Consider the following 22,462-nt stretch of genomic DNA (forward strand, 5'->3'; position numbering starts at 1 on the left):
TATTTAAATGTAACTATAGGTGATTAAACCACCAGGACTACAGCTTTCAATCCAATCTACCCAGTTTCCCACCATTGCTCCTAAATTGCCAGGATACACACACACACACACACACACACACACACACACACACACGGTAATTAATTTGTGCAATGCTGACCTATAAGAAATCTATTTCGGTACTAGTCTCTTTCAAAGAACCCTCACTCTTACATTCAAAGGTAATTAGAAAGCAATATATTTCTTTAATATAATCACTCTATAATATGCCAAAGTGAAATCTGTATTTTATTGTTAAATGAAACCTCTTAGAAACCTGGTTTCCTTCTGGTATCTCTGAAAATCTTTCTTATAAGTGTTCCCAAATCTCTTTTCTCAAATATACCAAAATTGAAAGTAAATAAATAATACACGAAAAAGCTAATCTTTTCTTCCAACCCCCGCCATGTAAACTCTTTGTCACTTTGATTCCCTCTCCTGTCCACATTTATTGCTTCTGTATTAGTACCTCTTGAACTTGTCATTGCAAATAAACCACCATATCTGATTAATAGGAAGAAGGTCAAAAGGACCATTTGATCTACTTTTAATGGCCTAAGAATCCACTAGGCCAGAAACACTTTTTCTCATGATCAAAGAGGGTGAAGATGTTGTGAATACATGTACTCATTATAGTTTCTTACCACAAATACATTAGAAATACTAGGAAGAAGAAATTAGGTGGGTTGGAACTTTTTCTTATATTCAAAATTACATAGCACACATTATTATTTTTTTAAAAGATTTTATTTATTTATTTGACTGAGAGAGATCACAAGTATGCAGAGAAGCAGTCAGAGAAAGAGGCAGGGAAGTAGGCTCCCTGCTGAATAGAGCCTGATGCGGGGCTTGATCCCAGGACCCTGAGATCATGACCTGAGCTGAAGGCAGAGGCCCAACCCACTGAGCCACCCAGGTGCCCCCATAGTACCCATCATGATGCTGTTGTGTTATCAGTGTTGTTGAATGTACAAAGGAAGGTTGTGTTTTTTTTGTTTTTTTTGGGAGAAGTTTGATTATATGGTCATTTGAGTAAATATTTCCCACTAGGAGATTCAGATTTGCAAAGTGTTATCTTATAATTCTCTAGCCTGACACTGTTTTTTGCAAATGCCCCATCTCACCTCCCCAGCTCTACCTCCTAGCCTTACTAGATTGTCCGAGAGCTAGGGCAAGTTCTCTCCTTTCCTCTGCCTGGGGAGGTTTCTGTCATGAGGCTCTTTCCCACAGGGGATTTTAGGGACCTAGGATTCTGAGGTGTTCATTAAGTATCATAGGTTTCCAAGTTTATTCAGTCTAGGACTCTGTTTCCTACTCTGTATGTATCTCAGAACTGATGACCCCTACCTTGACCGCAATTCTCATAAGCCTCTTATTAAGCAAACAGGTAATATGTTAGATGCATGCTGTAAAAAAAAAAAAAAAAAAAATCCTTAAACAGGTTTTCATTTTGTGAACAGTGAAGTCTTTGTTTTCTGATACTTTTATTTTTCTTCCCCTATGTTTGATTCTGGAATACGACATTAAAACAATAAAATGAACATGAGCTTCAGAAGCAGATTGACTTGTATTCAAGTCTTTTCTCCACTGCTCACTATATATGACATTGAGCCTTGACTTGATAATCTAATTTTTCCTTCCTTCCTTCCTTCCTTCCTTCTTTCTTTCTTTCAAGATTTTTATTTATTTATTTGACACAGAGAAAAACACAGGCAGAGGGAGCGTCAGGCAGAGGGAGGCAGAGGGAGAGGGAGAAGCAGGCTCTGCCCTGAGCAGGGAGCCCAATGTGGCGCTTAATCCAAGGACCCTGGGATCATGACCCAAGCCGAAGGCAGACACTTAACCATCTGAGCCACCAAAGTGCCCCTAATTTTCAGTTTCTTAATCTGCAAAATGAAGAGTCTAGTATGTACTTCATAATATGTTGTAACAATTAAATGAAATAGGAAACAAATGCGTCTAGTGGAAACTCATTGAAGTTCTTCAAGACATGGCTGGATAAGTAAATGAATAGGTTTTCCCCTTATTTTATAAATTAAGGAAGGTATAATTAGAAGGGGCAAAGTCAGTAGACATCTGATATGTAAACTTAACCAACATTTCAACAATTCTATAAATTGATTGAAAATAAGGTGTTAGTATTCTGTTGTTGCTGTTACAATTTGTCACAAACATAGTGGCTTAAAATAAATGAGCGTATTATCCTATATTTCTATAGGTCAGAAGTCCAACCGAGATGTCACTGGGCTAAAATAAAGTCCCTGACTGTGTTCCTTTCTGAAACCTCTAGAAGATCATCTTTTTCCTTGCCTTTTCAGTCTTCTAGAGATCAGCCACATTTCCTGGTTAGTTTTCACAGGCAGCAGGTTTGAATCGCTGACCCTTCTGCAGCTGTGTCTCCCTCTGACCATAGACAGAAAGGGTTCTTCTCAATTTTTTTTAAGATTTTATTTTTTTATTTGATAGAGACACAACAAGAGAGGAAACACAAGCAGGGTGAGTGCCCGATGTGGGGTCTATCCCAGCACCCTGGGATCATGACCTGAGCCGAAGGCAGATGCTTAACGACTGAGCCACCCAAGTGTCCCAGGGTTCTCTTTTAAAGATCCATGTAATTCGTTTGGGCTTACCTGAATAAACCAGAATCATCTTCCCATCTCGAGGTCCCCAAATTAGTCACATTTACAAAGTCTCTTTTGACAGGTAAGGTAACATATTGATAGGGTCTGAGAATTAAGATGTGGATATATCTGGGGAGGCTTATTAGCGTTTCACAACTGGAATCACAGCATACTAGTAGTACAATTGCAAATCATAGCCACCGTTTTAAATAAGTAGGGTATTCAAAGATAAGTGGCTAGGATGCTGGAGAAGAATGTATTAGTTTCCTAGGGTTGCCAAAATAAAACACAACATGCTGGGTGGCATAAACAACATAAATTTACTTTTTCATAGTTCTAGAAGCTAAAAGTTCAAGATCAAGGTTTTGGCAAGTTTGGTTTCCACTGAGGCTTTTCTCCTTGGCTTGGTCATTATTCAAGGGTCCTGGGATCGAGCCCCATTTTGGGCTCTGCTCAGCAGAAGCCTGCTTCTGCATGCCACTCTGCCTGCTTCTGCGCTCTCTTTCTCTCTCTCTTTCTGTCAAATAAATAAATAAAAACTTTTAAAAAAACTTTGAAAAAGAAAATGTAATAAACAGGGGTGCCTGGCTGCCTTAGTTGGTGAAGCATGTGATTCTTGGCCCTGGAGTTGTGAGTTGGAGCCCCACATTGGGTGTAGAGTTAATTTTTAAAAAAATTGTAAAAAAAATGAAATAAACTAGTTTCATAAAAATTTGCCATTATTATTATAATAGGAGACATATAGATTTCCAACAGCTTTATAGATCTGTCATATGAAAACTGAGGGCATTTTAGTTTTCAGGTTTTCTTTTCAAGTTTCAAGTTTCATTGTTATTGCTGTTTGCTACTTTCTCAATTTCTAGGCTTTGTTAGTGGAATAGAGACAGATTAGAGAAACACACATTCTGGCAATTTGATGGTATGTTGGGCTCTATTTTCAAATCTTTGCTATATGGATAGTGGTACTTAGGAGAGTAAGAGCTTAAAAAAGGCAAATTTCATATACATGCCATCCTTATAACAATCTGAGATAATTTTGGGGGGAGGGATAATATTGCTGTTTGTTTTATTACTATTTTAACAAGAGGAAACTAAAATAGAGAAAATTTATTTATTTATTTTTTTGACAGTACATGAGCAAGCAGGGGAGGAGGGTAGAGGGAGAGGGAGAGAGAGAATCTTCTTTTTTTTAAAGATTTATTTATTTACGAGAAAGAGAGAAGGTTCGGGGGTGGGGGGCGGAGGGAAAGGGAAAGAAAGAGAGAGAATCTCTCAAGCAGATTCCCTACAGAGTACGGAACCTGCCGCAGGGCTTGATCCCACAACTTGAGATCATGACCTGAGGTAAAATCTAAAGTTGGATGTTGGGGCACTTGGGTGGCTCAGTTGGGTCGCTGCCTTCCATTCAGGTCATGATCCCATGGTCCTGGGCTTGAGCCCCATATTGGGCTCCCTGCTCAACCAGAAGCCTGTTTTTCCCTCTCCCACTCCCCCTGATTGTGTTCCCTCTCTTGCTGTCTCTCTCTCTCTCTCTCTCTGTTAAATAAATAAATAAATAAGTTGGATGTTTAATTGATTGAGTCAGCCAGGTGCCCCTAACAGAGAAAACTTAAATGACTTGTCCAAGATCATATCTAGTGTAGTAGTCCCCTCCTTATCCATCAAGTTGCATTCCAAGTCCCCCAGTGGATGCCTGAAACCTTAGAGAGTACCAAACCCTGCATCTGCTGTTTGTACATACATACCTATGATAAAGTTTAATCTATAAATTAGGCACACTAAGAGATTAGCAACAGTAACAAATAATAAAATGGGACAGTTATAACAGTATGATATAATAAAAGTTTTGTGAATGTGGTCTCTCTCAAAATACATTGTACTGTGCTTATCCTTACGATGATGCAGAAGGACGAAATGCCTACACAAAGGGAAATGAATGGCATGGTGCTGTGATGTAGTTTTTAGGCTGCCACTGACAGTCTGATGATCGGTCAGAAGGAGGATCATGTGCTCCAGGACTGCAGCTGATTAAGGGTAACCAACTAGGGAGAGGGAAATTGGGATAATGGGGAACTACTATATTGTACTTCAGACTAGGTCTTTGGATTCTCATCTGTCTAAAAGGAAGGGTATTTGTGAATATGTTCACTTGGCAGTCCTCTCATCCACTCTTTCATGCACTCCTACATTGTCCAATAAAACCATTTCCCTATCTTTCTTCTTTTAATTTTCTTATCAACACTTTTATCCATTCAGCTCACCCAGCCGTCAGCCCATTCATCTACCCATTGAGTTGTCATGGGTGAGACTTGATATTGTGGCTATTTCTCTTAAATCTGGACTTTGATCATGAGCCTCTGTTTTCCTAACAGACTTTGAGTGAGACAGTTTGCAAAAGCTCAAGGGATAATACTGGGTAACACAGCTCAATTATTATTAGGCATTGTGATCACAGAGAAGGATGATTTGCCAATGGCACACCCTGTTTTATGACCCAAACTAAACTCTAGGTTCACGTAGTTTCTTTTAAACTTCATTTGCAATGTTCTTCCAAGGTCATAGCATTTTGATTATCCCAGTCTCTTTTATAAATACAGAATTTCAGAGAGAGGAGATGACTGTCATTTGGTTATCCACTGTGTTCTTTCCCACTGTGCTCTTGTCAGTTATTTGGATAACAAGATACATCCTGTTTAGCAAGTAATTGTAATTAGCACATCAGAAATCTAACTCATATTTTTGACTCCTTTTAGTTCTCTGGTTAATCAAGTTCTTTTGAAACATAAAGAACATTGACATGACGTTTTCTTAAGATTTTCCCCTTTTTCCACAGTACAACGGAATGTTCCACTGTAAATTGACCTTTTGAAAATACCCTGGATACTTTAAATATCCATATTTGTTTAAGATCTACTTGTCTTTATGGCTAATAATCCTGTTTGTTTTTTAACTCTTATTCACTTTGCTTGTATTGTATATTATTGCACCGTATACTTATTTGACACAAAATTTCCTCCTTTCATATCTCTGTGTCTCCATCCATCCATCCATCTTTTCTTAAAACATTTTTATTTTTATTATATATATGTGTGTATATGCATATATGTGTGTGTATATATATACATATATATATATATTTTTTTTTTTTGAGAGAGAGAGCATGAGTGGGGGAAAGGCAGAGGGAGAGAGAGAATCTCAAGCAGACTCCAAGCTCAGTGAAGAGCCCGACTCAGGGCTCCCTCCATCTCACCACCCTGAGACGTTGACCTGAACTGAAATCAAGGGTCAGATGCTTAACTGACTGAGCCACCCAAGCGCTCCCTATCCATCTTCCTAATTAAGATAGATTTTTTTCAGAAAATTTGTGTAGAGTGATTTGTTAATTGTTGAAAATTAAGTATGTACCAACGATTTTCACATGAGAATATCTTAGAGTTTGTAGTTGAACTTCTGAGGACTACATCTTGTTTAGTGTAAGACAGGGAATAGTGCTCTGAGACAGAATAATTTATTATGTTTTCCCAAAATCAATCTTTTAGTGAGAAACTCTGTGGTCCTTCTAGACCGCCCACTCAGCAACATGTCCATCTGTTCATTGATACATTGATGCATGGTATTTAATGTGTGTTGGAATCTAAATAGAAGATGGCTTAGACTCTTACTCAGCCTACCCTTTATTCTATTGTTTCCTTTATCCATGAATTCTCCAATAAAACCGTTTAGCTACTCATCCTCCTTTCCGTAATTATCTTATCAACCAGTTCATCCATCCATCCACTCATTCATCTATGCACCTAAATCTAGTTTTAGTAATTGGACCACTATGACTATTCACCCACACTGTGGCTCACACTAGCATTTATTCAGTGATCCAATGCCTAGTGACTTCTGTCCCCCTAATTCTAGGCTTACAGTTATCAGGTAATAAAAAAAAAATTCTTCAAATTTTATTTGTTAATTATACCTCAATAAAGTTGGGGGGGAAACTTTCAGATATATCAACTATCATTGCTTATTTAATGGGTGAATAGGTATAAAAAATGTGATTTTCAAGTGCCTTGCCCAATGGATGAATTTCGTCCCAGATCGCATTGTATTTAACTCAAGAGATAGCATTTTTTTTAAGATTTATTTATTTATTTATTTATTTATGTATTTATCTGGCTGACAGAGATCACAAGTAGGCAGAGAGGAAGGGAAGCAGGCTCCCTGCTGAGTGGAGATCCCAACATGGGGCTCGATCCCACGACCCTGAGATCATAACCTGAACTGAAGGCACAAGCTTTAACCCACTGAGCCACTCAGGCACCCCAAGAGATAGCATTCTTATTTTTATTATAAATCGAAGTTGTCTGTTGAATTCTGACCAGGAATACAATAGGCAAGACCTATCATTGTAATTCTAAAATACCGTCTTCACAAGAATCGAACTTATGTGCATTTTTATTTTGATATTTTAATTCCTTGAAGATATCGTGCCTGTGTCAGCATTAATTTTGTCACATTTTAGTCATTACAAAACCCCTAAAGGTAGGGTATTAAAACTATTGTTAAAATCTTTTACAAACAAGAGAACCGAGTTTTGGGGATGTTAAGTAAATTCCTGAGTATCATATAGTTTTTCCTAACCTAGCTCTGTTCTTCATCAGCCCCTTATTCCAGACTCTGTAATCTCAACTACTACTCTACAAATCTTTAGTTGCCTTACAGAAACATCCTGACTTCCAAGATTTAATAAACTCACCAGGCTGTTATCAGCATACATAAGAGAAAAAAAAAAAAAAATGTATCTAACAGAAGGGAAAAGGGGAGCCCAATGTTTTGTTTTGTTTTGTTTTTTTTCCTGTGATTACTTAAATGTTGGAGACTCCAAATCAGTACTTAAAGGGAAAGAGAAAATCTGAGAATGTAGAAGTTCAGTGTTCTTAGAGCATTTTTAAGACCATTTTGGAAGAGGAGCTGAGTTAATAAGCTAGCTTTTATATGATATCATTACAAAATTAATCCATCTAATTCTCCTTTCTCTGCATACTATCGGTGAGGATGATTTGACTCCTACTGTGTGTGAGTCTTTATATAAAGGCAAATTTTGTTCAACATGATAGCTTAAATATTTCAAATACTATTTATCATCAGCACATTGCTTTAAAAAACGGGAACTTTCTTGATTATGGTTTGACGAAGAGATATGGATTTACTTTGGCACTGACACCTGATGTTTCCAAACCTGTAAAGTCTAGACTGAAGATGGAAATTTCGCCAAGGTCATGAATGTTGGCTTGGGAAGTCTCTTGGCAAAAAGCCTGCCAGCCTCCTGTTAATGTTCTCCTTTTGCATTCCTCTTTAGTTGAGCATTCTGCCTTTCTGTGTCCATGTCTATTACATTTCAAACTTTTATAGGATAAATTAGTTCATAAACTGTGTCTGTCCTGTATGGTTTCTTACACATGGCTGCTAAATGTGTACATTCAATATTTTCATCCAGGAACAAACTGGAGAGGCTTTTCCATTCTGTCTCGTTCTCTGCTAAGAAAATGGAAGGTACCCACCTAACTACTTGAGCGCTCCTGATGGTCTCTCTGGAATTATGCTAAAATATATATGTTCTAGATTCTGATTTACTGAGTTACATCTGGATCTATCACTGTTAATTATATGTGCTTGAGAAAGTCACATGAGCCCCTCATCCATGTAAAGTCATTGCCAAAGTGCAGGATGTTAAGATAGGTCTTGTGTAGGACCCCCCGAAATTAGACTTTAATGAGCATTTACTATGTGCCAGGTGTGATGCTTGTTGCTGGGTATGATGTTGAATATTATATGTAGACGTCCTTCCTGTGTGGAAATGATCTATCTATCTATCATCTCAATTCAAATGAGTCGTTCAGGAAATGCATTTCTTTTTCTGACTATATTTTTAGGTCCCTACAGCCAAAAAAGGAGTTCACTTGGACTTGCTTTCAATTTTCTGTTTCTCTAGACACCAGTTCCCATGGCCAGTTCAAGCTGTTCAATACTCACACCAGCAACTGACAGAAAATGCAAAGAATGCATGTCTGAGATTTAGATGGTATATCTTTAGCTGTGGCGGTGCTTTGGGAAAATAATATTTTGTGAAGAACACAGGATGCTGTGTTTTGTTATTTTAATCAGGGACTGTCTCTTCTTTAGCCTTTTTACCTCTTAAGACACGCTTAAGGTAACTTGCTTTATATTGAGAATTACTTTGAGAACTATTATTTCACTGAAAGCTTGTTTCCTCAGAATGTATGATCACAAGAGTGATTGCCGACTTCATCTTAGGAAATGTTGGGGCGCTCTTCTGCCCATTACCTAACTTTAATCCCTGCTCCTTCTTGGTGGGGAGCAGTTTGGAGATATGAAAAGAACCCTTATGCCCTATTGCTCATTCTCTCTATCTGTCCTTTCAAGCTCCTAGCAGCCTAAATATGTTTCTGATTTCAATTCAAGTTCTGCATTCTTATTATCTTGGAGACTTAGGCCAAAAACTTATATTGTGTCAAAGTCCCTAATGCCATCTTGGATAATGAATGGTTGTGACTAGGATGAGATTATCAGTCTGCCCATAGCACAGTTTCTCCCTGACAGGCATGGTAGTAGATACAGAGAAGACAGTGCTAAGATGTAATTTGATTCAAGAGTGCTAAGCTTGCTATCTCCTCCAAAGGTGAGCAGATTCATGAAAAACAGGGATCAGTAAGTGACAGTTTCATGCTTCATTGATCCCTGTTAACCTCTTCAGGTTCCGAGTGATGATGATGCTTTCTTAGCTAGCAACTTGGATATTTCTCAAGCGCAAGATAGGAAAATGAGACACCCTTCCACGAGGTCGTTCTGGATAGAGTAGAATTTCAAATGAAGCTCTGATGCCAGAGCTAACCGATTTTCAGCGGATGAGGAAGTGATGAAGAAGTAATTTCCCCTGTAGTTCACTCGGTTCATCTGTCATCACTCACTGTAGAGAAAAAGGTGGCAGAATGGTAATTAAATCATCCTCTGGCATTCAAATAGGCACTAAGAGAAGAATTCATCTTCTCTAGACTCTCTTGTCCCAAGAGTACTTCAGTGTTCTGAGGGGTCCTGTGTGAGCAGGTTGAAAAGTAATCTGAACTTTTTTTTGACAGCTGCTGAAGAGATGTGGCTGACATTGAAGACTGGGGTGGGATGGAATAGGGGCTCTTGTTCTAAGAACAGTGAGTTCTGACTATCAGATAATTGTTATCTATTATCCTTCTATTACTGATCCGCTACCCATCCATCCACTCTTCCTTCCATCCACGTGCCTGTCTACCATGTCTTAGATCTTATGTTGGGTGCTAAAGTGGAGTACATTCTCCAGGGCTTTGGATTTAGAGTAGATTAGATTTTAGATCACTGGACCTAATTGTTCTAAATTCCTTTCTCTCTCCTTTTCAATCACTGTTTTGAAAATCAAATGAGAAAATGTTATTTTTCTCCTTTTCTTTCACATTGACTTTACTCCACAAGAACTTTTTGAGTTTCGGACAGTATGACAGACCCCTTACTAGGCAGTGGAAATACAAATGCAAATGCTTCTTCTTCCCTTGACTTTTGTGGTCTAAACTCATTTTAATTGGGGGGTATTATGCAAATATATGGAAGATGGTGAGGGTGTAATTATACTGATACTCACAATTCAGCTCAAGTGTGTAGCTGTTCTATTATGATCCCTGAAATTGAAGACTTCGTGTACAAGACTGGGATCACTCTTTGCACATCTAATACTCTCTGCTTCTGCAGCCCGACTGTAGTGACCAGAGGGATTGGAGTTTTGTCTGGCTGTAGATGTGACAGGTTTTAGGTGTCAGGCTGAACTTGAGAATCAAAAATTTAGCTTTGTTAATTGGAGTCTAAGTTTTGTCTCTGACCTCTTCTCCCTCTGTTGCCTGCAAGACCTTTGCTTACAGGCACACACTAACCTCTGTAATGTCACTAAAACAAAATTATGATAATGTCAGGCTCTTTACCGAAACCTTGTGTCTATGGACTCTTGTTATTTTTATAGTCAAATCTAAACTCCATTTGTTTTCAAAACTCTGTGTAATCTGGCCCTTGCCTTACCTTTTATTCTTATTTTTTGCCACATTTTCACTCCTTAACTCAGTGCTCTAGCCATATTAAATCATCTGTGCTTTCTCTAACAGTATGCTCTGTCTTTTCTCTGGATCTTTATCCATATTATTACCTGTGGCTGGCATGCATCTCCTCCCTTCTTGGAGATTGAAAGTTTTAATCATTACTTCTTTGGGAGGCCTTTTCTGTCCCTCCACACTCCATGTTATGAGTTAAGTTAAATTTCTGTGTGCTTTCATAGCCCTCATATCATAGCCTTTAGAGCATGCATCTGAATCTAGGAAATTGGCTCTAAAGCTTATGCTGTGAAGATTGCCACTTGCTGATAGTGCATTCTGTGGAAAACCTGCCTAAAAATCTCTGAATCGCAGTAGTTTCCTTGCTAAAATGGAGAAATGCTATCTAGTTTTCCTGTGAGAATAACATTGCATTTATACCTGTAAAATGTTTTTCAGACAATAATAATTAGTAACAGTAAATCTACTTACCTTAAATTTTCTGTTTGTGTTCCTCTCCCACTAACCTATGGGTCTTTGAGAGCAGTAGCCATATATGTGTTGTTTGCAAACATGCTCTGTTCATATTTAATAAATGAATGAGTGAGATCTTTCTATACCATGACCTGGCCAACAAGTCATACCTCTCAAGGAGGATCTGTAGGTGTCCCTTATCCTACCTGCTCTATGTTACAGAACCAGCCCTCACGAGAAGTCCTCACACTTCCGATGATACACAAAATGTGAAAATTTTGGGGTATCTTTTGCACCATAATCTCACAGAGAGGGTCTTGGGGTGGATAAATTGATAGGAACAGTGAGGCTGCATTGAAGTGAGCAGGTTCTGACAGACTTACGTGATGAACAACAAAGAAAACAGCTTGTCTTCAAGAACCTCGAAATCGAGTTCTTTTGAGAGAAGTCCAGACGTAGAGTCTTAGGAGCATTTGCTGCCTGCAAATTACTAGTCTTGCATACCCACAAATCTTTTATTTGTAATGTCAAGTTGGTTACTTGAATAACCATGTGTCAGAATGTATGTGTGTGTGTGTGTCTGTGTGTGTGTGTGTGTGTTACAAGCAATAGGATGAACAATGGGATGAACCAAATAAAGAAACACAGTTTTCTGTGTTTCAGGAATACTGTCAGCCAGGATCTGGATTTTACTGAGATTTGCTAAAAATGAATTTTCTGAAGAAAGAGGGAGTAGTGTTTATTAAAGGTTTTTCGTTTGTTTGTTTTGCTTTTGTTTTGTTTAATTTTTCCCATTTTTTTCAGGATAGAATCTTGGGAACTTAGTCTCGCTTGAGTTGCATCTAGGCTTCTAGCCATGTTTTCAGATAGTTGTAAATGGTTGAATGTGATATAAAATTAGTTTTAGTTACTGTACCCTTACTTTCTCCACTCCTTTTTCTCTATTTCTCAAAGAGATTATCTCAGATTCCAAATCAAATCTGCAGAGTAGATGTTTTATCCCTAAATTATAGGCAAAGTAACTGAAGCTCAAATAAATGCATTCATCTCTCCCATTTCATACAGTTAGAGACCTAAATATTAGCTGTGTTTTACTCCTTCAGAAACCCATGCTTTCCCCTTCTTCTCCCTCAGTATCTTAAACACAAGGGACCATAAAAACCTGAATTAAGACTATATGCAATTTACTAATCAGAGGCTATTGATAAATGTAAAGAAAAATGTGGCACAGATAAGTTCCAACACAAATGATTACACCATTTTAAATGACTTGAGTTATCATAGCAGAAATTCTGTGTACAAGAGTGCTGCATCCTAGGATGCCTGGGTGGCTCAGTGGGTTAAGCCTCTGCTTTCGGCTCGGCTCAGGTCATGATCTCAGGGTCCTGGGATTGAGCCCCGCATTGGGCTCTCTGTTCAGCAGGGAGCCTGTTTCCCCTCTCTCTCTGCCTGTCTCTCTGCCTATTTGTGATCTTTCTCTCTCTGCCAAATAAATTTAAAAAAAAAATTAAAAATATATTTAAAAAAAAGAGTGATGCATCCCAATACCTCTGTGTCTCAGGATTGCCTTGCATGTGGATGGAAACCTCTATGAAGGATATATTATTCAAATTTTCTTTTTTTAATAAAAATGCTAATGGAAATGTTAAAATGCACATAAATTAAAATGATCATAAATTAGGATTAATATCATATTAATGAATTATAATCCCACATTCATTAAGATAAAGTGGCATTTCAATATTTGCTCTTGTTAATAAATTTAATACAATAAATGATCGGGATACATTTGGAGATTCAATAAATATTTGATGTAATCGTATGCTTTAACTTTTTAAAATATTCAAAAGTTAAGTAGGAGATCTAGATGCATTTGGATTTTTTGTTGCTATTTTATGTCTTTTTTTATATTCTTTTCTTTTCATTTATTGAAGCTCTAAATACAATTTAAATTGGTGAAGAAAGCAATAGAGCCTGTTCTGAATAAAAGTGATCCCAAGAGAACACAACGTCTTTTGAGTTTCTAGGAGTTTCTTACCACACAGGATTTTTTTTTGTTTTGTTTTGTTTTTAAAGGAAAAAGTATTTGAAATCTGAAATCTTACAGTGCGGTAACTGGATACACACACACACACACACACACACACACACACACACACATATACACACACACACACATACATACTGAAAATGTGTGCATTAAGCACCATTTTACAACTATAGTTCAATGAATTTTTCTTTTAAAAGTGAAAACTAAAGTATATATATTTTTGTTTTATTTTAGGTTTTTAACAGGAGTCAGCAGAGTATAAGGAAGAGGTAACATGTGTCAGGACATTCCTGTCTTCCCCTTAAGAGTAAAACTGAAAATTTTAAAAGCAGAGATTCTTTTTTCCTTAGTACCTACCAAAATGTTTCAGGTAGAGCAGGTGTTGAGTACATTTTTGTTGCCCTTGTAACTGAACTAACATGAGTTTGACCCTTGGTGAGTCACAGATAAAAATTACACCGGCGATGTTGTTGCACAAGTGAACTTTATTGTGGATGCCACAGGGAGTAACCAAAGCTGTGACTTCTGAGCAAAGGTGAATGGGTTCCTTGTATTTAGGGCTAGGATGAATTTTTAGAAAAGGGAGCCTTGTCATTAGATATAGAGGCGGACCTTAGGTTGCGCGCATGCGCCTTAACAGAAACGTGTGTACCTATACATGTAGGTTATGTAAATGAGGCTTGTGTTCCTCCTGGGGAGGAGATTTTGCTATTACCAGTGAGGTAAAGGTAACTGTCAGTCACTCCGTGGGTCACTCCATGGTCCACCTGCGCAGGAGTGCTTCAGGGGTTAGTTCATTCTGGGCTGGGTGGTCTCCATCCCCGGGAACCTCCTCCAGGCAGTTCTTATTGCTTGAGTGATAGTTTTGGTTTCCATCGTGGGATGTTATGCCCATATGGTCTTTTGCCTGAGTTAAGAGATGAGCTGGAAAGAGAACTTAAGGAAAAATGTGGAACAAAGGACAGCAAGCAGGGAAGCAGTAAAGGTCAGGTGTTGGAGTCTGGCTGGTCACACCTTGACCTGAGATGAATCTGTATTTCTCTTGTGAAGTTTTGATTGTCCACATGGGTCCCTTGTTCTGGCCTCAGTGCTCTTCTCTGTAAAATGGGAATAATGTCCTTGGCCCAGAAGAATTATACAGATCAAGAAAAAAAAAAAGTCCTGGAGAATGTAAGATCTTAATATGCATCAGATTGAATTATTTTTGTTTTTATAAATGTAATGGGTAGATCTAAGTTGAATTCTGGGTCTACCGTGCTTGACTCCATCAAATACAAACCTTGGAAGGGTTATTATGTACCTTGTCAAACCTCGCTTTTCTCATGTTTCATGTGAAATATTTTAACTCATCAACTTTTGGAAAAATTAAGAGAATTATGTAAGAAGCAAATCCCATAGTTCTTGGCGCACAGAGACTGTGATCCGTTAAAGGTAGATAAGAAGAACTTTAAATAAATGTTTAATAAGTGGATTTTAGAATATGTTCTACCGAAGCAAGCACTAAATAAATGTTTAATAAATGGAAAAAAATACATACATTTTTGTGTTTTCCTCTTGATCTTTTTATTATTCTAAATGCATGTCAATTTACACCAAACAGTTCTGAGTACTTTTTAAAATTGTTATGATGTATATAAATTTCATTATATTTTGTTTTGATTGATATGCATACAGTTTATAAATTCTGTGCACAACTACTGTTAGTAGAAATTGATGAAGTTAAGATGAATGTAGAAAGAACCAACTTGATATTCAAACAGGTGGTAGTTAAAAAGTAACTTTGCGGGGCGCCTGGGTAGCTCAGTGGGTTAAGCCGCTGCCTTCAGCTCAGGTCATGATCTCGGGGTCCTGGGATCGAGTCCCACATCGGGCTCTCTGCTCAGCAGAGAGCCTGCTTCCCTTCCTCTCTCTCTGCCTGCCTCTCTTGTGATTTCTCTCTGTCAAATAAATAAATCTTTAAAAAAAAAAAAAAAAGTAACTTTGCAAGTTGCCCCATCACAACAAAGTAACCAATGTCACTTTTCATTTTAGCTGCACACAGACCTGGATCCTGGGAGCAAAAAAATCAAGTATATCTTATCGGGCGATGGAGCTGGGACAATATTTCAAATAAATGATATAACAGGAGATATCCATGCTATAAAAAGACTTGACCGGGAGGAAAAGGCTGAGTATACTCTAACAGCTCAGGCAGTGGACTGGGAGACGAACAAGCCTCTGGAGCCTCCTTCTGAATTTATTATTAAAGTTCAAGACATCAACGACAATGCGCCAGAGTTTCTTAATGGACCCTATCATGCTACAGTGCCAGAGATGTCCATTTTGGGTAAGTATGCTTCCAATTTCACTGAACTATTAAGAGTCATCTTTAAAATAGCTGCTGGCATCAGGGCTGGTGTGTTGCTGAATAAAAGACATTTATTACCGTCTTATCTCTCATTTGCATTTCCAAATCCCCTTTTTTGGCCTAAGTTCCACAGCTCAATAGCTTTAGTCCCTTAGTAATAGGAACTGACGAAGCAGTTTTATTAAAATATCTCTCCTTACAACGACAGTACCTCAATAGGCTGAATTTGTATTCCTCTCATAGACTTGTAGTTTGAGTATTGTTACTGAGATGGATTTATCAAGATTTGTTCCAACATGCCAGACTAATCCTATTGATATTTGCTTGATGTTTAATTATTTGTTTGTGTATATTCACATGCAGATGCAGTGCACAGAGAAATAGAAAACGGTCTAGATCTGTAGTCAGCCAGATATGGATTGAGCTGGTGGGTCAAGTCAAGAGTGAATTAGAAAATCACAGTTGCCAGAGACTTTTGTAAGTGAACTTTTTGTAAGAACACTGCAGTCTCGGATGTCTCACTCTGACTTCTGCTGAGGCAGTGAAATATACATTTTATTTTACAGAGCGGAGTTTATTTCAAAACACCATTTTCTTCGTTTCTTTTTTTCCTTTTGTGGATATGCTTATCTGTCCTCAACCCCTGGCTTTGGTTTAGGAAAACCCCAGTTCCCAGACTTGTATAAAGAGGAGAGGTTTTAGAGTTCTCCCAACTCTGACAAGAAGAGGCAAGATCCAAAATATAGAGTGTAAGAACACAAAAGCCATTCTTAGGTGTGTAATAGGTACCCTACTTTGTTTCAAATGGCATTTAAGACATCCTACAAGGGTACATGTTGTGCGGCAATGTCTGGTAAATTAGAAGCAGAGGAAATGAAGAGACAAAAAACACAAGTAGACATATAAGTTGAAGGCCAGATTAGGTAAATAGGCTGGATTTATTTGATCTCTTCCCTTTTAACCTGTAGTATAACTTTGGTAAATATACCCATTGCAGCAGCGAATGAGAATTGATTTCAGGTCTTCCTATCATACCCATGTATTTCTCCTGCCAAGACTCCATCCAAACTTGGCCTATGTCTTCGGCAGGGATTTCCAGGTTTTTTGTCTGTTTATTTGTTTTTTTGTTTGTTTTTTGTTTTTAATCAAAATCCAGTTGCTCTTCTATAGCTGGTTGAAATGACACTTTTTCGTAGAGAAACTTCTATGGCTTTGGAGCAGGCAGTAAACTTTCTGCCATCACCATCACCAGCAGAAGAAACCCACAAATGAACAAAAGCATCTCCATGTTTATACTCCGTTGAGAGTCTGACAGGCAAACAGGAACTGAGACACACAAACAGGAACTTCTTTGTTTGTTTGTTTTTCTTCTTCCTTTTTTCTTTGATGAACTCATCTAGGGAACGGAATTTCCCTAATTCATCTTTTTTTTTTTTTTTAAATCCAGATGAGACTAAGATGTTTTAAAGGACTATTGATACCCACAACAATGCAAACAGAACACTTTATCTTAATTGTCTGTAAACAATGAACTGTTGATTTCATCTCATTGTTGTGATTTCTGCATCATAATGGCCACATCTATATCTTTATTGTAAATGTGTCAGACACTTCCATTTCTATGTGAGATGAATCATATACCTGATAAATATGTTGCAAAAGAAAACCCCCCAAACTTTCGCAGACTTCAAGATCGTTCGGCGCAGAAAAGAATATTAAAGATAGTATTAGCTAATGTGGTGTATAAGTATTTACCTGTAAATATATATGCATTTTCCTTCTATTTAAAAGATTTTTCTTGATAAGAAAGTAGAGAGCAAAGGAAATAATCTATTCTAACATATACAGTTATTTAAAAAAAAAATGTGTACCTCGTGACATCTCTTCCAAAAACCTGTGGTTTGTGCTACAATTCAAAGTGTGGTTTTTGAAGTTAGAGAGATGGAGTTTTGAATCCTGGCTCCATCCCTTATTATCTGGTTGACTTTGAAGTTCAGGGAGGTTAAATTATTGCTTATTTTCCCGAGCAACAACACAAAGATAATAATTTCCATCTTGCTTTCATTGTGTGAGAGCATACAAGGAAAGGTATGCCATAAAGTAACTAAGTGTTCAAAATTGGTGGTTGTTGTGGTTTTTAAAATTATTTTTATTAACCCATTTCCCATGTTACCTTTGGACCTGTCCTCATGTATTGATTTTATGCACTGGGTGCCTGGCTTCTGTTTGACTCCAGCCTCTCTGGTTAAAGGAAGCAGAGGCAGCTGCGCTATTTTATTGTCAACTGTGAATTATTCCCTTCATTTCTCATGAAGGTGAATATCAGGATGAAGGTCAGCTACTCTCTCCTTTCTCTCCCCATTACCACTGTTCTCTCTCAGCCTGTCTCTTCCCTCCCCTCCTTAGTTCTTTCATTTTTCTTCCTTTGCTACTGCAGAAATGCTAGCACTTGCACCTGTACGCCCTGAGGAATGCCAGCAAGGACTAGGGATTTCATTGTGCAGAAAGTGAAAAATAAAAATTCTAATTGAGAAATTTTACCAATATTAAATTGAAATGAATGTGATGTTCGAGAACTGTCTGCCAGTTGACAAGCTGTCAAGACAAAACACACATATATATTTGCCCAAATGGCAGCCAGATTATTTTAGAAATATCTTACTTGGAGTCTGGAGACACAGCTCTTTTACATTCTACTGTGAATTTCAGAACTTGATGAGAATTCACTTTTATAGCAATACCACATAAAGAGTGGCATGTGAGCTTCTCTGATTTTTTTTTTTTTTGAAGATTTTATTTATTTATTTGACAGATAGAGATCACAAGTAGGCAGAGAGGCAGGCAGAGAGAGAGAGAGAGGAGGAAGCAGGCTCCCTGCTGAGCAAAGAGCCTGAAGCAGGGCTCGATCCCAGGACCCTGGGATCATGACCCGAGACTAAGGCAGAGGCTTTAACCCACTGAGCCACCCAGGTGCCCCAGCTTCTCTGAATTTAACTGTGAATCCCACACTAGCATTGTTGAAGTTGGTTTTTCAATGCACATTTGCCTACATGTACTGAGTTCCAGACAAAATAGGTATTTTTAATGCTGTTGTTCATTGGGGTGAGCGGTGTTTAACCCTGGCCATATGCCTACTCCTGTGTTCAGGTAAAATAAACTTTTGTTGAGTTGAAAACAGAATCTCAGGTTATTTGGCTGCAGATTTTCCTTCTATTTGTGTAAGTGGCATAATCCATATAAGCCTTACTTTATCTGTATGGTGTGCACAGTGATCTCTCCCTAAGTAAATACGTTTGGAAAAATTCAGTGATTATATTTTAAGTACTGGGCAGAGCATAGAGTTAGTGACCAACCTGTATTAGTTTCTTTATAGCCATCCATTTGTGAATTACTTCTACTAGTAAGATTCAGTAAACTGATATGAATGGCTGAGTTAATGAAAAATTTCTCAGCAAGCCTTGCCTTTATATTTCAAAAAGTGTGCGTGTTGGAATGAACCCTGTTTTATTCAAAAGGGCATATTAGCAAAGGCAAGTGTGAAAGAATGAGAAGCCACATAGCGCTTAAGCTGGTAGGCATTACTGTGTTGAGAGTACACAGTTACTTAACAGGTAACTGGAAGTATTTTTAGTTTTCTCTGAGACTCAGGGCTTTTCTAATGATAATCAATGTATATTGAAAGGGTGCTATATGCCAGAAGCTGTGTTAAATGCTTTTAATATCCGAGACAACCCTGTAACATCAGTACTGATATTAACTTCCTTATATCTCATTATTTTTAATCAGAAAAATGGGAAAAATAATAGCTAATCCAAATCCAGATATTAAGTGGAGGAGCTGGGATTTAAATCCAGACATCTGGCTCTACCTCTCATGGGTTTAACCAGTATGCTGTACTAATCTTCGATAATATCTCTAGAGAATTGTGTTTGTACGAGCACTGTGCTTCTGCTGCATATTTATAATAGTTAATATTTTTCCAAGGTGGAAGAGCACTTGAGGTCAATATACTTTGCAAATTAAATCGAAAACTAAACGGCATTTGGAAAGGAAAAGTTTGGGTAAAGTATGACACAATTTTCAAGATAGGCACTTAAGCATTTGAAAAGTATAACAACAATATATCACATAGAAATTCATATAACAATAAAATTAATTAGGAGCCATGTGGTGAACACTGGTGCTCTTAATACAATAAAGATAAAGACTAAAGAGAATGATTGAGATTGACTCTAGATTTCCTGGTTGTGAATGCAAAAGGAGAAGGAGCTTTCCACAAAAAACATGCATCAAAATATCAGAAAAAAGTAAGTTCATTATCTTTGAATCAGAATGCATTTAATCTTAGAGAATATTTCTTGGTCTTCAAAAAAAAAATAAAGTCAAGCGTTCATTCTTAGAGAAAAGAGGTAAATGGAGTTCTGTAGAATTTATTTTTTCTTGAGCAGTTTGAGATTGCATTGTTGACTTGATATACCATCACCATGGAAAACCTTGGAAAGTCCTTCCCACATGGATGCTTTTTTCCACAGCCATCATGATCAGAAAATTTATATCAATATACCACTGCTCTTGAAAGCACAGACTTTTGTCAAATATCTCCAGTTTTTTTTTAACATTAAAAAGATCAAATTCAGGACTGCACATGGATTACCATTGTTTCTAGAATGCTTCCATCTGGAATGGTTCTTAAGTCGTTTCTTTTATGACCTTTACCCTTGGAGGTTATAGAAGAATTAATCTATAGAATTCCTTAGTTAGGATTTGTCTGATGTTTCCTTGAGATTAAATCCAGAATATGCATCTTTGGTAGTGCTATCACAGATAACATTGATTTGTATCAAGTGGAACAAGATTCTGATTTATTCCATTATTGGTGATAATAATTTTGATAATAATTTCATTAAGGTGTTATACAACTGTGTGCATCCATGTGAAGTTTTTTTTTGTTTTTTTTGTTGTTTTTTTTTTTTTTTTTTGGCTTGTCTCCTTTTTGTACCTAATGACAACTTTGTCAGCAGATACTTTGCACCTAGGTAAATATCTTATTCTTCATCAAATTACTACCCCCCCCAATTTTAGCATTCATTGAGGTTTCTTGGCTGAATTAATTATTACCATGACAGCTGCCACATGGTGGTTATACTAATTCCCTCATTCCATCTGCATTTATTACTTGACATTCTTCTCTAGGGAAAAGCTTGCTTTTCTTCCCATTTATTTGCTTGCATATTTTTTATATTATTTTGGGCTTTTAGATTTCTGTGATAATAGTTATGAATATCATTTATACTAGACTTGGCTATGACATGCCCTTGAAGCTGATTCTATGCCCTATTGACATGCCTCATCATTCTTTGGGTATAGTCTTATCACTGGCCAAAATGTTCTAGGCTTCTTTTGTATTCTCCCTGACCCAGCCCTGGAATTTGCCATTCATTCACTCATTCATGTATCTGTCTGTCTGTCTATCTGGCTAGCTATCTGAAGGACAGCATGACAGAGGGAAGGGGCAGAGGGAGTGCAGAGGGAGTGGGATTAAGCAGGCTCCCCACTGAGCATGGATTCAGGCACAGCACTTAGTCTCAGGACCCTGAGATCATGACCTGAGCCACAACTGCTTTAGATACTCAGCTGACTGAGTGCCCCATGGAATTTGCCAACTATACAGAGAGACCTGGTTCCATCTAAATGAGACTGGTATTATGGTGCCAAATTCAGGATATTGGTTGTATTTATTCCTACAAAAGTGTTGCTACTCCCAAATATTCTCAGTGGACAGAATAAAGTAATGAATGGGGGCACATGCACACACACACACACACACACACACACACACACACACACAATTATCTCTTCTGAGTTGAATGGTGTTCCCACTAAATTTTGTCTGCCCAGGACTTTAGGTTAGGGTCTTTGCAGATGTAATTAGTTAAATGGAGACCTTGAGTTAGATGGAGGCAGAGACTGGAGTTGTGCTCCCCTAAGGAATGCCAGGAGTTATTAGAAACCGGAATGGGCAAAGGAACATCCTTCAGAAGAAACGTGGGCCGGTCAACACTTTGATTTTGGACTCCAGAACTGTGAGAGAATAAATTCTTGTTGTTTTTAAGCAACCCAATTTGTGATAATTTGTTATGGTAGCCAAAGGAAACGAAAATGCTATCTTTTGAAAACTGTGAGTTCATCTCTTAACCTTCAATCTAAAGCAACACCAGAGGGTTTTTTTTTTTTTTTTTTTCCCTCCAACAATAGGAAACCCGAGTTTCTTTATCCTCAGTATATTTATTATTTGGATCACACTTCACATCCTGTAAAAAAGGATTTCCATTTACACTGTCGCTTAGCTCCCGTTCTCTCCCACAAATATTTACCTACTGTTGTATTCTCCCTCTATCTCCCTTCCCTTACACAGATTCCTCTCACCTACCCACACTTAATGGCTTTTGTACTAAATTGTGCAGTTGGCACACAGATAGGAATGGAGGCAGGGTACTGTATAATACTCCTTCCTTTTATTCTCCTATATACCTCAATTGTCTCTTATGGTATAATAGTTGGCAACATTTTGGCAATTGGCAACATTTTCCAATCTATATTCAAAATACGTTTATGAAAAGAAAAAAACAAATTCAATTGATAAACACTGAATTAAAGAAAATGAAATACTTTTTGTTGCTTCCAAGTCTTCAAAGTATTGATATATCATAATTTGATAAATTATGCTTTTATATGATCCCAGGAACCATTTTTTTTTATAAATATGTTGCAGCACTAACAGAGTTTCACACTACAAAAGCTTTACAAAGGCATGTCTGAT

The 22,462-nt window shown here is 37.6% G+C and overlaps 1 protein-coding gene across 3 annotated transcripts in view; it reads left to right on the forward strand.

The window, feature by feature from the left end:
- CDH8 (cadherin 8) overlaps positions 1 to 22,462 on the forward strand; it is a 383,236-nt gene that overhangs the window by 110,296 nt on the left and 250,478 nt on the right. For all 3 annotated transcript variants that reach the window (XM_045989291.1, XM_045989294.1, XM_045989292.1), the window contains exon 3: positions 15,327 to 15,621. In XM_045989291.1, the coding sequence (XP_045845247.1) occupies positions 15,327 to 15,621 (295 nt within the window). The remainder of the gene's footprint in view (positions 1 to 15,326; positions 15,622 to 22,462) is intronic.

The sequence above is a fragment of the Meles meles genome, chromosome 19 (genome assembly GCF_922984935.1).
Source record: "Meles meles chromosome 19, mMelMel3.1 paternal haplotype, whole genome shotgun sequence".
Lineage (NCBI taxonomy): Eukaryota > Metazoa > Chordata > Mammalia > Carnivora > Mustelidae > Meles > Meles meles.